The sequence below is a fragment of the Schistocerca serialis genome, chromosome 10 (genome assembly GCF_023864345.2).
Source record: "Schistocerca serialis cubense isolate TAMUIC-IGC-003099 chromosome 10, iqSchSeri2.2, whole genome shotgun sequence".
NCBI classification, from domain to species: domain Eukaryota; kingdom Metazoa; phylum Arthropoda; class Insecta; order Orthoptera; family Acrididae; genus Schistocerca; species Schistocerca serialis.
In genome coordinates, this window is record NC_064647.1 from 143,270,590 (window position 1) to 143,284,196 (window position 13,607).

At 38.1% G+C, this 13,607-nt stretch overlaps 1 protein-coding gene across 3 annotated transcripts in view; it reads left to right on the plus strand.

Moving 5' to 3' along the window:
- Nucleotides 1-13,008, plus strand: part of LOC126425277 (microtubule-associated protein futsch) — a 233,482-nt gene extending 220,474 nt beyond the window's left edge. For all 3 annotated transcript variants that reach the window (XM_050088249.1, XM_050088250.1, XM_050088251.1), the window contains exon 17: nt 11,854-13,008. In XM_050088249.1, coding sequence (XP_049944206.1) covers nt 11,854-12,032 — 179 coding nt within the window. In that variant the 3' untranslated portion in view covers nt 12,033-13,008. The remainder of the gene's footprint in view (nt 1-11,853) is intronic.
- Nucleotides 13,009-13,607: the final 599 nt, after the last annotated feature.

Below are 13,607 nucleotides of genomic sequence, written 5' to 3' on the forward strand. Positions count from 1 at the left end.
GATATATTATAATCATTATTATTATTATTTATTCGTATAACATTTGTTATCAAACCCCTACTCTATTTTAGCTAAATAATCCTTCAGTGTATAAAATGTATTGCATAACAGGTACTTTTTAGCTGCCTTTTTAAATAAGTGTATTTTGGCAATTTCTTTAATCTCTTTTGGTAATTTGTTGTGCAGTTTTATTCCTTGGTAGAAAATGCTGTTTTGAGTTTTATGTTTATTTTTTCTTGGTAAATGTAAGTTGAGTATATCTCTTGTTGCATCGTCATGGACAGAGCTGTTTGTGCAGTAATTACCAATGTTATTTTTGGTGTGTGCAACTAACTGCTAAATGTATTTACATGGAGCAGTTAAAATCCCCAGTGTTCTGAACAGATCTTTACAATGAGCTTGACTAGTCTTTTTGGTTATTATTCTTGTGGTTCTTTTCTGGAGTTTGAAAACTGTATTCATATTTTGTGCATTTGTTCCCAAAAAAAGAATTCCATTGCTAAGAATTGAGTGCACATATCGATAATATGTAACTCAAAGACACTTCATGTTACACACAGATGATAGGATTCTAAGGGCATAACATGCTGATGACATTCTGTTTGCAAGTACCTTTGTGTGTTCACACCACTTCAACTGAGAATCAATGCCATCTACATTTAATTTAACATTGTCATTTTTCCTCTTCAATCTGAAATTCATGGCATTATTTTTCTTTATGTTCAATGTCACTTTATTACTTATTGACCGATCATAAACTTCCTTGAGAGTTTCATTTGCTTTCTCGTCAAGGAGTTCTCTTGTTTTCTCAGTGACTATAATATTACTGTCATCAGCGAAGAGGATTTTTTTCACCATGGGTAATACTACTGGGAAAGTCATTGCGGGTACAGTTATGTTGACATTGGTCCCACTGGTCCAACATGCCACAGATTTTCTATGGTGTTCAAGTCAGTTCATTTTGCAGCTCAACTGAGATGTAATAGGGTTAGGGAGTGTTCAGCCAAACCAGTCACATATTCTTCCAGCCCAACAAACTTTGCTGTTGTCATCTTAATGTACCTAATGTGAACAACGACCTCTTGCGAGGTGACTGTCTTCAAACGTTCATTGTGTGCAATAGCTTTCACAATGATCTCTCACTGACAGGTTGAGAATGACCATCATTTATTGCCTACAGCAATTCCTCTCGGGTTTGGAAGTAATTTTGGTTCACAAGCCTTGAAACACATCTCTGATCCCTCTGTCAGTATCTTGTTCCTACCACAATTCTGACATCATGTTTTGTGGCCACACGTGTTACACCACTGCTAGTAGAAAAATTTACCAGTTTGCAGCAAAACACCAACAAATCCATCAACTTCACTTGCTCCTTGGCCACGAGCACAACGAAACACAGTTGCCCCTTTGTCACATCCTTACATTTACTTGTGTTTATGTACAGTGTCCACTTGAAACACAAATGCCTCACTGATCACTACTGACTGGTGCTCACGTAGAGACAGTGTGGTTGCAGTTCAGCACGTGACTCAGTTGCAGTGCCAGCTGTCAAAGTTTAACAATTCATCTGTGCATACGCACCGGGGTTGACAAATTTTTTTTCGGATGAGCTTATTTTCTCCAAGAACCCAATGAACAATTGGGCACATGTTCAGTACAGCTGCCTTCTGTCATTGCCAACAGACCAAGGATGGCAGTTTTAGATCTCATTTTGAGATGGCTATCCTGCACAATATTATCACAAGGAGAATGTGGTAATTTGGGCAAAGGAACTTGCTGCCGTTAGATATGTATATAAAACAATGGGCCATTTGCAAGTTATGAAAAATATTAAAAACAAAGGGATTGCTTCTCACCAGCAGGGATCATGAGGACGTGTTTAGATTTATTAAAGCACGAATGGAGGCATTTAAACAAGCATTCTTCCCTTGTTCAGTATGTGAATGCAATAGGAGAAAACCCTAATAATTGGTACAGTGGAATGTAGCCTCTCTCATGCTTTTCACAGTGGTTTGTACAGTGTAGATGTAGATGTAGATGTATACTGACTTCTGTTTCCACATGGATTTTACTTCATCTGCCAGGCCCTTGTGTTTGACTGTCTTCTCAATGGAGGAGGTTTGCATATTACGGGTGTCGGATTTAGCGATGTCTACAAGGAAAGTGACTCCTTCAGCTTTATTGATCATTGTTATGTCAGGTATGTTACAATGGGTTGTTTCACCAGTTATTATGCTGCAGTTCCACTGAATGTTGACATTTTTGTTTTTTACAACAAGGATCATTAGACTGGAGGAAAATCTTTCATTAATTGAAAGTGCTGCCCCAACTTGTGAAGAATTATTTTGGTCACCTCATCAAATCTTTTCAAAATATTTGACGAGTGTCACAGTTTTACATTGAGATACTGTGTGCTTCAAGAAAGCCCTCAGTTCCTGTTTGCAAATGGGCGTGCATCAGTCAATTGTTCTGTACTCGCAAATTGACATTATCCTGGCTGAGATCATTTGCACGTAACCTGTGCAGTTTGTTTAGTCAACCTATTATCTTTGTGTGAATTGAAGGGCTCAGCAGATGAAAGTACTAACCCAAAAGAGCTTGTTTTGCTGTTTGTTGCTACTACTGCTTTATGGATTGGTGAATCGCTCTTGTGAAAACAATGCTTCACACTCCAGAGTAGCTTTCTGTACACAGGGCTCTTTTTTCATGTGGGATGGCCCTTCGACAGCTGATACAGGCAGATGGATGCCATACTTCATGAAAATTCACTGTTTCTACCTCTTTGTTTCTTCCAGATCTGTTTTTGTCCAGTTAATGAGGCACAGGAACTACTTAGGTATTAATGGCACTGAAGGTGTTTTTTCCATCTAGGATAAGAAATTCTGCTGATTTATGTAGCTGTGACATGTTTTGTTTTACTGTTTTATGCAACAGTCATCTCTCTTGAAGGAGTCCCAAGTACTTGTGAGTGTCAAACTCATTCATAGTTATGATTATGTTCCCATCACTCACCTCAAACCGAGTATCTTGGATCTTGCCCTTCCTTATGTGCACTAGTCCAGGCCAAACAATGTGCTTCTTTCTGGAAAACATTTCTACTGCTTTTAGGAGGTGAGTCATCTGTATTTCAGCTGAGGCATATAGTTTAACATCATCCATGTAGAATATTACTTTTATTATCACTACACTAAATTCTCACTTATGCAGCCCTCAGTAAACTGGCCTCCCAGTAATCCAGACTACATCTAGCATCTAGTTGCTCAAGCATTAATGATGTAGACAACAATGAATTACCATGCTCAATAATATTGTAAATTATGACGTTAAACAATGCTCTAAGCGTATGAAATCATGGCTTTCTTTACAGTTCAGTCTCATCATGCTAACCCCAAGCAGAAGCTTGAAAATTTTGATAAGTTTTATTGAAGTTGTTCACAGAAAGTCATTGCTGCTGAGTACAATGTTGGATGAGCTCTGATTATGATGTTTATAGATGGATCATATAACAATTCAGTGGCAAGGTAATAGAGGAAAGAGTGGTTGCATTTTAAAAAAATAACCAGGCAGCAGCAGTGACAGATACAGAAAAACCTCAAGGAGGTGGCGCTAAAGATATCTTCATCTACCTTTACTTTTACTGTAATAAAAAATAATCAAGTCACACACAAAGTTTAAGAAAGTTTTATGTAAACTGATTATACACATATACAAGACAATGCCATCTTATGATATAAAAAAGTTACAGTTCTGGTTTTCTTCCTTAAATGATGAATTCCATGAACCTATTCTTCCTGACAAATTACATCTTCAATAGGACAATCAACATCAGGGTGAGTGTCCAGCAGAGTTAAGCCATTAAGTCGATCCCTATGTGCCAGAGATAAACATATAAAATACGATGATGTGGACGCACGTGCTACATAGAAAAGTACAGCTTCTCAATAACTCGATTCAGTCAAATCAACTGATGAAAGAAACAAACAAATAGCATGGGGACTACTGGCGGGGGCGGTGTGGGTGGCCACACAAGGGGGGAGGGGCCGTGTGCCCCCCCATATATATTCACCACTGGGCAGCAGCAACTTGTTTGCAGCAAACAAGGATAGGCTACCAGACATGGCGTGCAGCAGCTGACAGTCACCAGAATATGTTGCATAGGTAACAAGAAAGATGTTTAAGGGTTTGTAGTGAAGACACAGGAGGTAATTAATAAAGCACATTTAGCTGCTGATGCCGTGTTCAGTACTGATGAAACTGGCCTCTTTTACTAGATGCTTCCTTTGAAAACATTACCTGCCGAGAATGAGAAGGAAGTCTGAGGGTAGAAACAACAGAAACACTGCATGATGTTAATGACATGTTGTAATGCAAATGAGAGTCATAAATTACCACTCATGCTGACTGCAAAATATCAATATCCACATTGTTTTCAACACAATGACAGAAATACGTTAACAGTGGGACACTGTGCTCAGGAGAAAGCATGGATGGACAGAGAAATAGTCTCTTGCTGGTTCCATAAAAAAAATTTGTACCATCCATACAAAAGAGCTGAGGCAAAACAAGCTTCCTCTGAAAGTTGTCCTTGTAATTGACAGTGCTCCCAGTCGTCCATCTGATGTGACTCTAAAATCCAATGGTATATATTACAAGCATTGTTTCTTCCATCCAATGTCACTATTGACATGCATTTCTTGTCTGTTTGTTGAACTAACCTGAAAAAGATTCTGTTGAGATTACGTTGAAGATGTGGAAAGTAATCACCTTTCTTGGCGTTGTTTTCCCAAAAGCAGAAGCACAGGATAAGTGGAGAATGCTACCATAATACAGAGCTGAAGATGTAAATGTGAAAATGTGATTTATTAGTCTCATTACATACATTGTACACATCATATGATCTGTTGTACAGAAGACACATCAAGTTTATCAAAAATATAATGTATAATGATTTACATAAATTCTTTTTACACTATTTTAAAAATAATGCCAATAAATATAACACTACAAAATTTACTATAAATTAACACTTTACCAATTTCCTTTGTTGTACACAGACAGCACTACAATATTAGCTATAGATTTTTATTGTTCTAAGTGTTAGACCGTCTTCCATGAATTCATCAATGGTGCAGTAACAATAGTTTGGAATAAACTTTTCAGCAAACCAAGGTCCATTGTTAATATGCTTCTTCCTTTTAATTTGTTATATATTTTTAGCCCCATGTACAGTGGTGTCTGAGCTTGAAGTTTTCCTTGTGATGAGTACCGTTGTTGTTGTTGTGGTCTTTAGTCCAGAGACCGGTTTGATGCAGCTCTCCATGCTACTATATCCTGTGCAAGCTTCTTCATCTCCCAGTACATACTGCGACCTACATCCTTCTGAATCTGCTTAGTGTATTCATCTCTCGGACTCCCTCTACAATTTTTACCCTCCACGCTGCCCTCCAATACGAAATTGGTGATCCCTTGATGCCTCAGAACATGTCCTACCAACCGATCCCTTCTTCAAGTCAAGTTGTGCCACAAATTTCTCTTCTCCCCAATTCTTTTCAGTACCTCCTCATTAGTTATGTGATCTACCCATCTAATCTCAGCATTATTCTGTAGCACCACATTTCGAAAGCTTCTATTCTCTTCTTGTCCAAACTATTTATCTTTTATGTTTCACTTCCATACATGGCTACACTCCATACAAATACTTTGAGAAAAGACTTCCTGATACTTAAATCAATACTCAATGTTAACAAATTTCTGTTCTTCAGAAATGCTTTCCTTGCCATTGCCAGTCTACATTTTATATCCTCTCTACTTCGACTAGCAAAAGTCATTTAATACTTTAAGTGTCTCATTTCCTAATCTAATTCACTCAGCATCACCCAACTTAATTCGACTACATTCCATTATCCTCATTTTGGCTTTGTTGATGTTCATCTTATATCCTCCTTTCAAGACACTGTCCATTCCGTTCAACTGCTCTTCCAAGTCCTATGCTGTCTCTGACAGAATTACAATGTCATCGGCGAACTTTGAGATATGAAACTGCGTCTGTTGTGAAATCAGAGTTGGGAGTCAATGTTAAAAGTGAAGAAACTTCTCAAATTATGTTTCAGGGTGACATTATTGTAAATCATGTTCAAATGTCAATATAGCAAAATCTGAAGTAGGCATGACACCCCATCAGGACAATATGATTTGCAGGTATAAAGATGACATACAAAAGATTTGTTTTAAAAATTTCAGAAAAATCACTCAGAAAGATGTGGAAGACATAGTATTATCATTAAAAAACAAAAATTCAGTTGGATGGGCTGGAATACCTTCCATGGTAATCAAGACAGTATGCCACATTATTTCATGCCTTTGTTTTAGTTCTTTGTTTATACTATTTGCCAGTTTTCTTGCTGCCAGTACCACTTTTTTGAACATAGTCTTATAGCGCTTAACATAAGTTACAAAATTAGGGTCTCTATTTACTTTGAGCTCATTGTGCAGCTGTCTTTTTCTGGCACGTGAAATTTTTATGCCTGGTGTAATCCAATTTTGTTTGTTCCTGGCTGATTTGATAAGATTTTGGGGGAAATGTTTCACTGAATGCAGCCAAAAAACAATTTAGAAATTTATCAAAATTTTGTTGCTTGAATCACAGTGGTCTAAAGGCCAGCTTATAACACTTAACTGATCACAAAACAACTCTAAATTTTCTTTGCTAAAATTCCTTCTTATATAAGATTCAGATCTTAGTTTCTCTGTTTTGGGGAACTCTATAAACAATGCTGAGTGGTCAGATATCCCTAGGTCTAGGCAAAACTTCCTTGTATCATCAAATTGATAATTTGTAATAATATGCAGGGTTCTGAGTGGAAGTTTTCTCTAGTGCACATAGTAAAGTTTAACTTGAAACCAGATTTTGGATTAAATCGCAAAATTTTTCAATGTCTTTGCTTTCAATTAATGTATTTAAGTTAAAGTTTCCTTCAATCACAATCTTTTTATTGTTTTCTTTTTTAAGTTTATCTAAGAGATACTGAAATTTTTCTAAGAACAATATAGTAGCAGAACTCTCAGGAATTCTGTAAATCGATATTATCACAGTATTTAAATCACACAGCTCTGCACAATAGCTTTCAAATACATTCTTCATTTAGCTAACTAAAATATTCTTTCACTTTAAAGTGTAAGGAGGCATGCAGTAAGATACAGGAGCCCCCATGAGATTCGTTTTTTCTACAGAAGCTGCTGGCAAATTTGAAATTGCTAATTTTATTTAGAACGCCTACATGTTCTTTTGTGAGCCAGTGTTCGTTTAAGCAGACTACCTTCATGTTTGCCAATTCAGAAAGTATAACTTGCAGTTCATCAATTTTAAAGTAATCTAGATTTGGAGGTTTTTCTGCTAAACAGTTTATATTTAGATGTATCAAGATAGAATTTTTCAGTTTGTTTATACTTTGAAGAGCCTCACTTGTTCCATTATATTTACAGTTCCCATTTTGGATCACCACTTTTGTTTTCTCACCCCTTTCGGAAGTTTTCAGTTCCCCTTGCTTTTAATGATTCTGCGGATGTCTGCGATCATTTTGCTGAAAGTCATTGAACCTAACCTATTCATAGCCCATCCTTTCCCAGACACTTACCATTTACAAATTTATTTAAGTCAACAAAAATTGCACCCAGTTTGTCGCACTGTCCCCTGATTCCATTGTTTATCTTATTTATATATGTATCACTTACTGACCTGTGTAAAATTGCACTAATGACAATTTTTTAATTTCCAAACACACTTTTTGCTGAGCAGATCAAATTCTGTGTTTCACTGACTATTTCTGCCTCACTGCTCTTCCGGATGGAATTTATGCCAACATGAATGAAAACACCTTTGTATTTGTCCTTTTTTTAAATTCCAATTTCAGTTTCACTTCATTTTGAATTTAGAATATTTTGAAAGCGTCTACTGATTTGATGCGATTGGATTTCGGGACGAACATCGATTTCACAGCCTGGAGTTGTAACATTATTCAGTATGGAGTCGCCAACAACAAAGAAGTCCCTTTTTTCAATCGGTTTTGCTGTGGCATTCCACATTTGCTTTTTTTGTAGGTCACTGTTTCCCATTTGTATTTGTTTAGTGATAGTCCGGTGGGTGGGTTTTCTGCATTGTTTTTGATCACATTTCGCATGTGTATTTTGAAGGTTTTGGTACTTGGCTGGTGTTTCTCAGAAACCCTGGATTCCATTTCGCATATTTCTGTTTGATGGATATAACACAAACAGAAATGTTTTTCTTGAATTAATCTATCATTTCTTTCTTTGTAGTCAGTAATTCGGTTTTCAATGCTTCAATGTCCTTGTGTAGCTGCTTTATAATTTCGTTTTTTGTACCTTATTTTATTTCTGTTTCACACGCACAGGCCTGTTTTTCCTGTATTAATCTATCTTTTTCTTTTTTTTTAGTCACTATTTAGGTATTTAATGCCTCAATGCCATTTTACAGAAACTTTATAAGTTCGTTTTTTTTATTTATAAGATCGACTCTTTCAATTCCTAAACAAACGTAGCAAGTCCATGGAATATCATCACTGATGAATTTTAGGTTCACTTTTGCGCAATTTGCATGCATCCAGTAATTGCACTTGACGCACAAAATACCCTTCATTACTTGCTTTTCACGTTCTCTACACGAAAAATTGTTTGTTTTTTGGTTTTTGATGAGAGCAAAGCATTATTACTTTTTCCTATCGGCACCATCTTGGCCAATGAGCAGATGTGACCATCAACTGACACAGAGTAGAAGCCAGTATTATATGAGCAAACTAAGTTGACACTCAGCGCTGTAGCTGATGGGAACAACTGTAAATGGGAAATGCATCTAAGGTCACCCCTATCAGCCACCGCACTGAGTGTCAACTCAGTTTGCGCGTATGGTACTGAGTAACAGCCATGAGCCAGTAAATTCAGAGCATCAGGTGCTGACACTTTGTACATTGACATGTGCTCCAAGCTCCCAGGAGAGGAAGACCCTAGTGAGGAAGATGATGCTAAGTGGCTGAATGACGCAAAGATTAAGAGACTCTTCAGAAGTAAGAGCGATTTCAGGTGAGCCGCAGGGGAGTGTCGTAGGACTGTTGCTGTTCACAATATACATAAATGACCTTGTGGATAACATTGGAAGTTCATTGAGGCTTTTTGCGGATGATGCTGTGGTATATCGAGAGGTTGTAACAATGGAAAACTGTACTGAAATGCAGGATGATCTGCAACGAATTGACGCATGGTGCAGAGAATGGAAATTGAATCTCAATGTAGACAAGTGTAATGTGCTGCAAATACATAGAAAGAAAGATTCCTTATCATTTAGCTACAATACAGCAGGTCAGCAACTGGAAGCAGTTAATCCCACAAATTATCTGGGAGTACGCATTAGGAGTGATTTAAAATGGAATGATCATATAAAGTTGATCGTCGGTAAAGCAGATGCCAGACTGAGATTCAGGGGAAGAATCCTAAGGAAATGCAATCCGAAAACAAAGGAAGTAGGTTACAGTACACTTATTCACCCACTGCTTGAATATTGCTCACCAGTGTAGGATCCGTACCAGATAGGGTTGATAGAAGAGATAGAGAAGATCCAACGAAGAGCAGTGTGCTTCGTTACATCTACATCTACATCTACATCTACATGACTACTCTGCAATTCACATTTAAGTGCTTGGCAGAAGGTTCATCAAACCACAATCATACTATCTCTCTACCATTCCACTCCCGAACAGCGCGCGGGAAAAATGAACAACTAAACCTTTCTGTTCGAGCTCTGATTTCTCTTATTTTATTTTGATGATCATTCCTGCCTATGTAGGATGGGCTCAACAAAATATTTTCACATTCGGAAGAGAAAGTTGGTGACTGAAATTTCGTAAATAGATCTCGCCGCGATGAAAAACGTCTTTGCTTTAATGACTTCCATCCCAACTCGCGTATCATATCTGCCACACTCTCTCCCCTATTATGTGATGATACAAAACAAGCTGCCCTTTTTTGCACCCTTTCGATGTCCTCCATCAATCCCACCTGGTAAGGATCCCACACCGAGCAGAAATATTCTAACAGAGGACGAACGAGTGTAGTGTAAGCTGTCTCTTTAGTGGACTTGTTGCATCTTCTAAGTGTCCTGCCAATGAAACGCAACCTTTGGCTCACCTTCCCCACAATATTATCTATGTAGTCTTTCCAACTGAAGTTGTTCGTGATTTTAACATCCAGGTACTTAGTTGAATTGACAGCCTTGAGAATTGTACTATTTATTGAGTAATCGAATTCCAACGAATTTCTTTTGGAACTCATGCAGATCACCTCACACTTTTCGTTATTTAGCGTCAACTGCCACCTGCCACACCATATAGCAATCTTTTCTAAATCACTTTGCAACTGATACTGGTCTTTGGATGACCTTACTAGACGGTAAATTACACCATCTTCTGCGAACAACCTAAGAGAACTGCTCAGATTGTCACCCAGGTCATTTATATAGATCAGGAACAGCAGAGGTCCCAGGAATCTTCCCTGGGAACACCTGATATCACTGCAGTTTTACTCGATGATTTTCCGTCTATTACTACGAACTGCGACCTTCCTGACAGGAAATCACGAATCCAGTTGCACAACTGAGACGATACCCCATAGGCCTGCAGCTTGATTAGAAGTCGCTTGTGAGGAACGTTGTCAAAAGCTTTCCGGAAATCCAGAAATACGGAATCAACCTGAGATCCCCTGTCGATAGCGGCCATTACTTCGTGTGAATAAAGAGCTAGCTGCGTTGCACAAGAACGATGTTTTCTGAAACCATGCTGATTACGTATCAATAGATCATTCCCTTCGAGGTGATTCATAATGTTTGAATACAGTATATGCTCCAGAACCGTACTGCAAACTGACGTCAATGTTACAGGATCATTTAGTAATTGTGAAAGCGTTACAGAGATGATAGGTAAACTCCAGTGGAAGACTCTGCAGGAGAGATGCTCAGCAGCTCGGTACGGGCTTTTGTTGAAGTTTAGAGAACATACCTTCACCGAGGAGTCAAGCAGTATATTGCTCCCTCCTACGTATATCTTGCGAAGAGACCATGAGGGTAAAATCAGAGAGATTAGAGCCCACTCAGAGGCATACCGACAATCTTTCTTTCCACGAACAATATGAGACTGGAATAGAAGGGAGAACTGACAGAGGTACTCAAAGTACCCTCCACCACGCACCGTCAGGTGGCTTGTGGAGTGTGGATGTAGATGTAGATGTAGAATAATAATGAATAGCATGCTGGAAAGTAATGACGAAAATGATGGACAAGAGGACACAGGAAGACAGAGATGAAGATTTCTCATACTGCTGATGCTGAAGCTGCAGAATCTTCCTGGAGTACATTATGCAACAACCACGTGCATACAGTACCAATGTAGTGCTCGTAAAGTGGTCACATGATAAAGTATGTTGCCATCGAGTTTCATCATTGCAACAAGTAAAAGTTCAGGATGTGCTGAAGGATTGTGTTTCCATGAAAATAAATGTATCTTTGGGTTTAATAAAGTACAGGTCCTATGCATTTAAACTAATTTTCAGACACACTCAATAATCTGGCAGTTCTGCTAATCTGGCACCCAGCTGTGGAAGGAATGGCCCAATTAGCAAGGGTCTAGTGTATTACTTGCTGTGATTTGGTGTGTTAATTTATATCCATCTAATGTTCTATGGTGTTATAGCATAGCGTACGGAATAAAAACCAAACAAAACTAAAATGTCCCGTTCCAAAGACAATGTGTATTCCTCGCAGTAGCTAACAGGTCCCGATGTTTCTGTTCACAGAGTGCTGTAATGTAGTGCCCCGTGAAGCGAGCCGCATCACGAGTTTCCTGTGCGAGATGTGCCAGGAGAAAGGCCATGCGGGACGCGCCCGCTCCCCGTCGCTCGTCAAGATTCCCCACCCGGGACAGCCATCCTCGGGGCCGGCCCTCTTGCTGGCAGCACCTCTGCGAGCCTGCTGATAGGCAGAGGACAGTGTCGTATCTCCTAGAGGGTTTACCCAAATGTGGAGTGCCACGGCATCCATCTGTATGACAGGTCTTTGTATCTTGCCACGAGATGCTACGCTGTAGTGAATGTCACTTTCTTTTTTGTTGTGTGTGCAGAACAAGTGTACTGCCATCTGATTTAAGAAAATGCCTACAAGCTTTAGCCCATTTTTCTCATTTGTTCCATAAAATGTTTTTTCTATACATCCTGTACTCAAATTCTGGTCAGTTCTGAACTGTATGATTACTTATCTCTGTAAGAGTGATTGTTGCTGAGGATTATAATTTTTCACTGTTGAGCAGTATTTTTTAGTGTCCAATGCTGGAAAGGTGACTGAATTTAGAATGTAAAGTTGGAGTTGTACATCACACGAATGTAAACTCCAGATGATTTTGAACAAGTTTCAGTGGTAATTATATGTTAATGTGTAGCACCTTTTGGAGGCAGAGAGAGAGAGAGAGAGAGAGAGAGAGAGAGAGAGAGAGCTGTGTGTGTGTGTGTGTGTGTGTGTGTGTGTGTGTGTGTGTGTGTGTGAGAGAGAGAGAGAGAGAGAGAGAGAGAACACATGCATACATGTGTGTGCACAGGTGCAAAGGGAAAGTACAGAGCCTATACAGTTATCTGCAGACTTAGAACTTAATATAAATGTTAGTATGTTTATCTTTCATGATGTAATGAATTGATATGTGAATTGAGTTAATGTGTGTTGTTTATACGTTATTAAATTTTGATCTGAAGTCTGAATCACATTTATATTGCTTAGCCAATCTCATGCTTTCTCTCAGTGGTATGTCAGAAATGTTTGGATAGTGGATAACTTTTAAAGCAATTTTCATTTCAGTTATTGAAATGTCCTATTGTTCCTCTATATAGATTTTTATCATGCTCCTGCTGAGGGAAATTCACCAATATTTACTACTGTATAAATTCTGTTATTAAAATAAGAAATAAAAAGACTGCAAATTAATTCAATGCAAGTGTTTAATTTTGATGTCAGATGTAAAAGGAGGATTGCTCAAAGACGATAATTCCATAGAAATGTTGGAATTGTAGATCAACCCTGAAACAAAACATTTCTGAAATGTGTTTTAATAAGGAGCAACATTTTATTATTACTGGATACCTAAGTCTTAAAATCTGGACAATGAAACTATTATGAACACACAGTAATTTATGATGCTTCTTGTTAGATGGTCTCCTAGCACTAAAGAGAGAGATGTGGTGGCCATGTGTGTGTATGTGTGTGTGTATGTGTGTGTGTGTGTGTGTGTGTGTGTGTTAGTTTTCAACATTTGATGAAGAACTTAGTCTGATAGCTGAATATATCTAGCATTCTTTTCCGTCGTGACTCTGTGTGACACAGTACGTCCTCTATGTGGTCAGAAGCAATGTATCTTATCTGATTGTGGTTTTATCTTCCTGGATTTCTTCGACATTAACTATTTGATGGAATATTTTGTGCTTTTCCTTTTTAATCATAGCTTATTATTTACCAATAATATTTTTTTAATTACATATTGAGGAAAGACTATGAACATATTACTGGA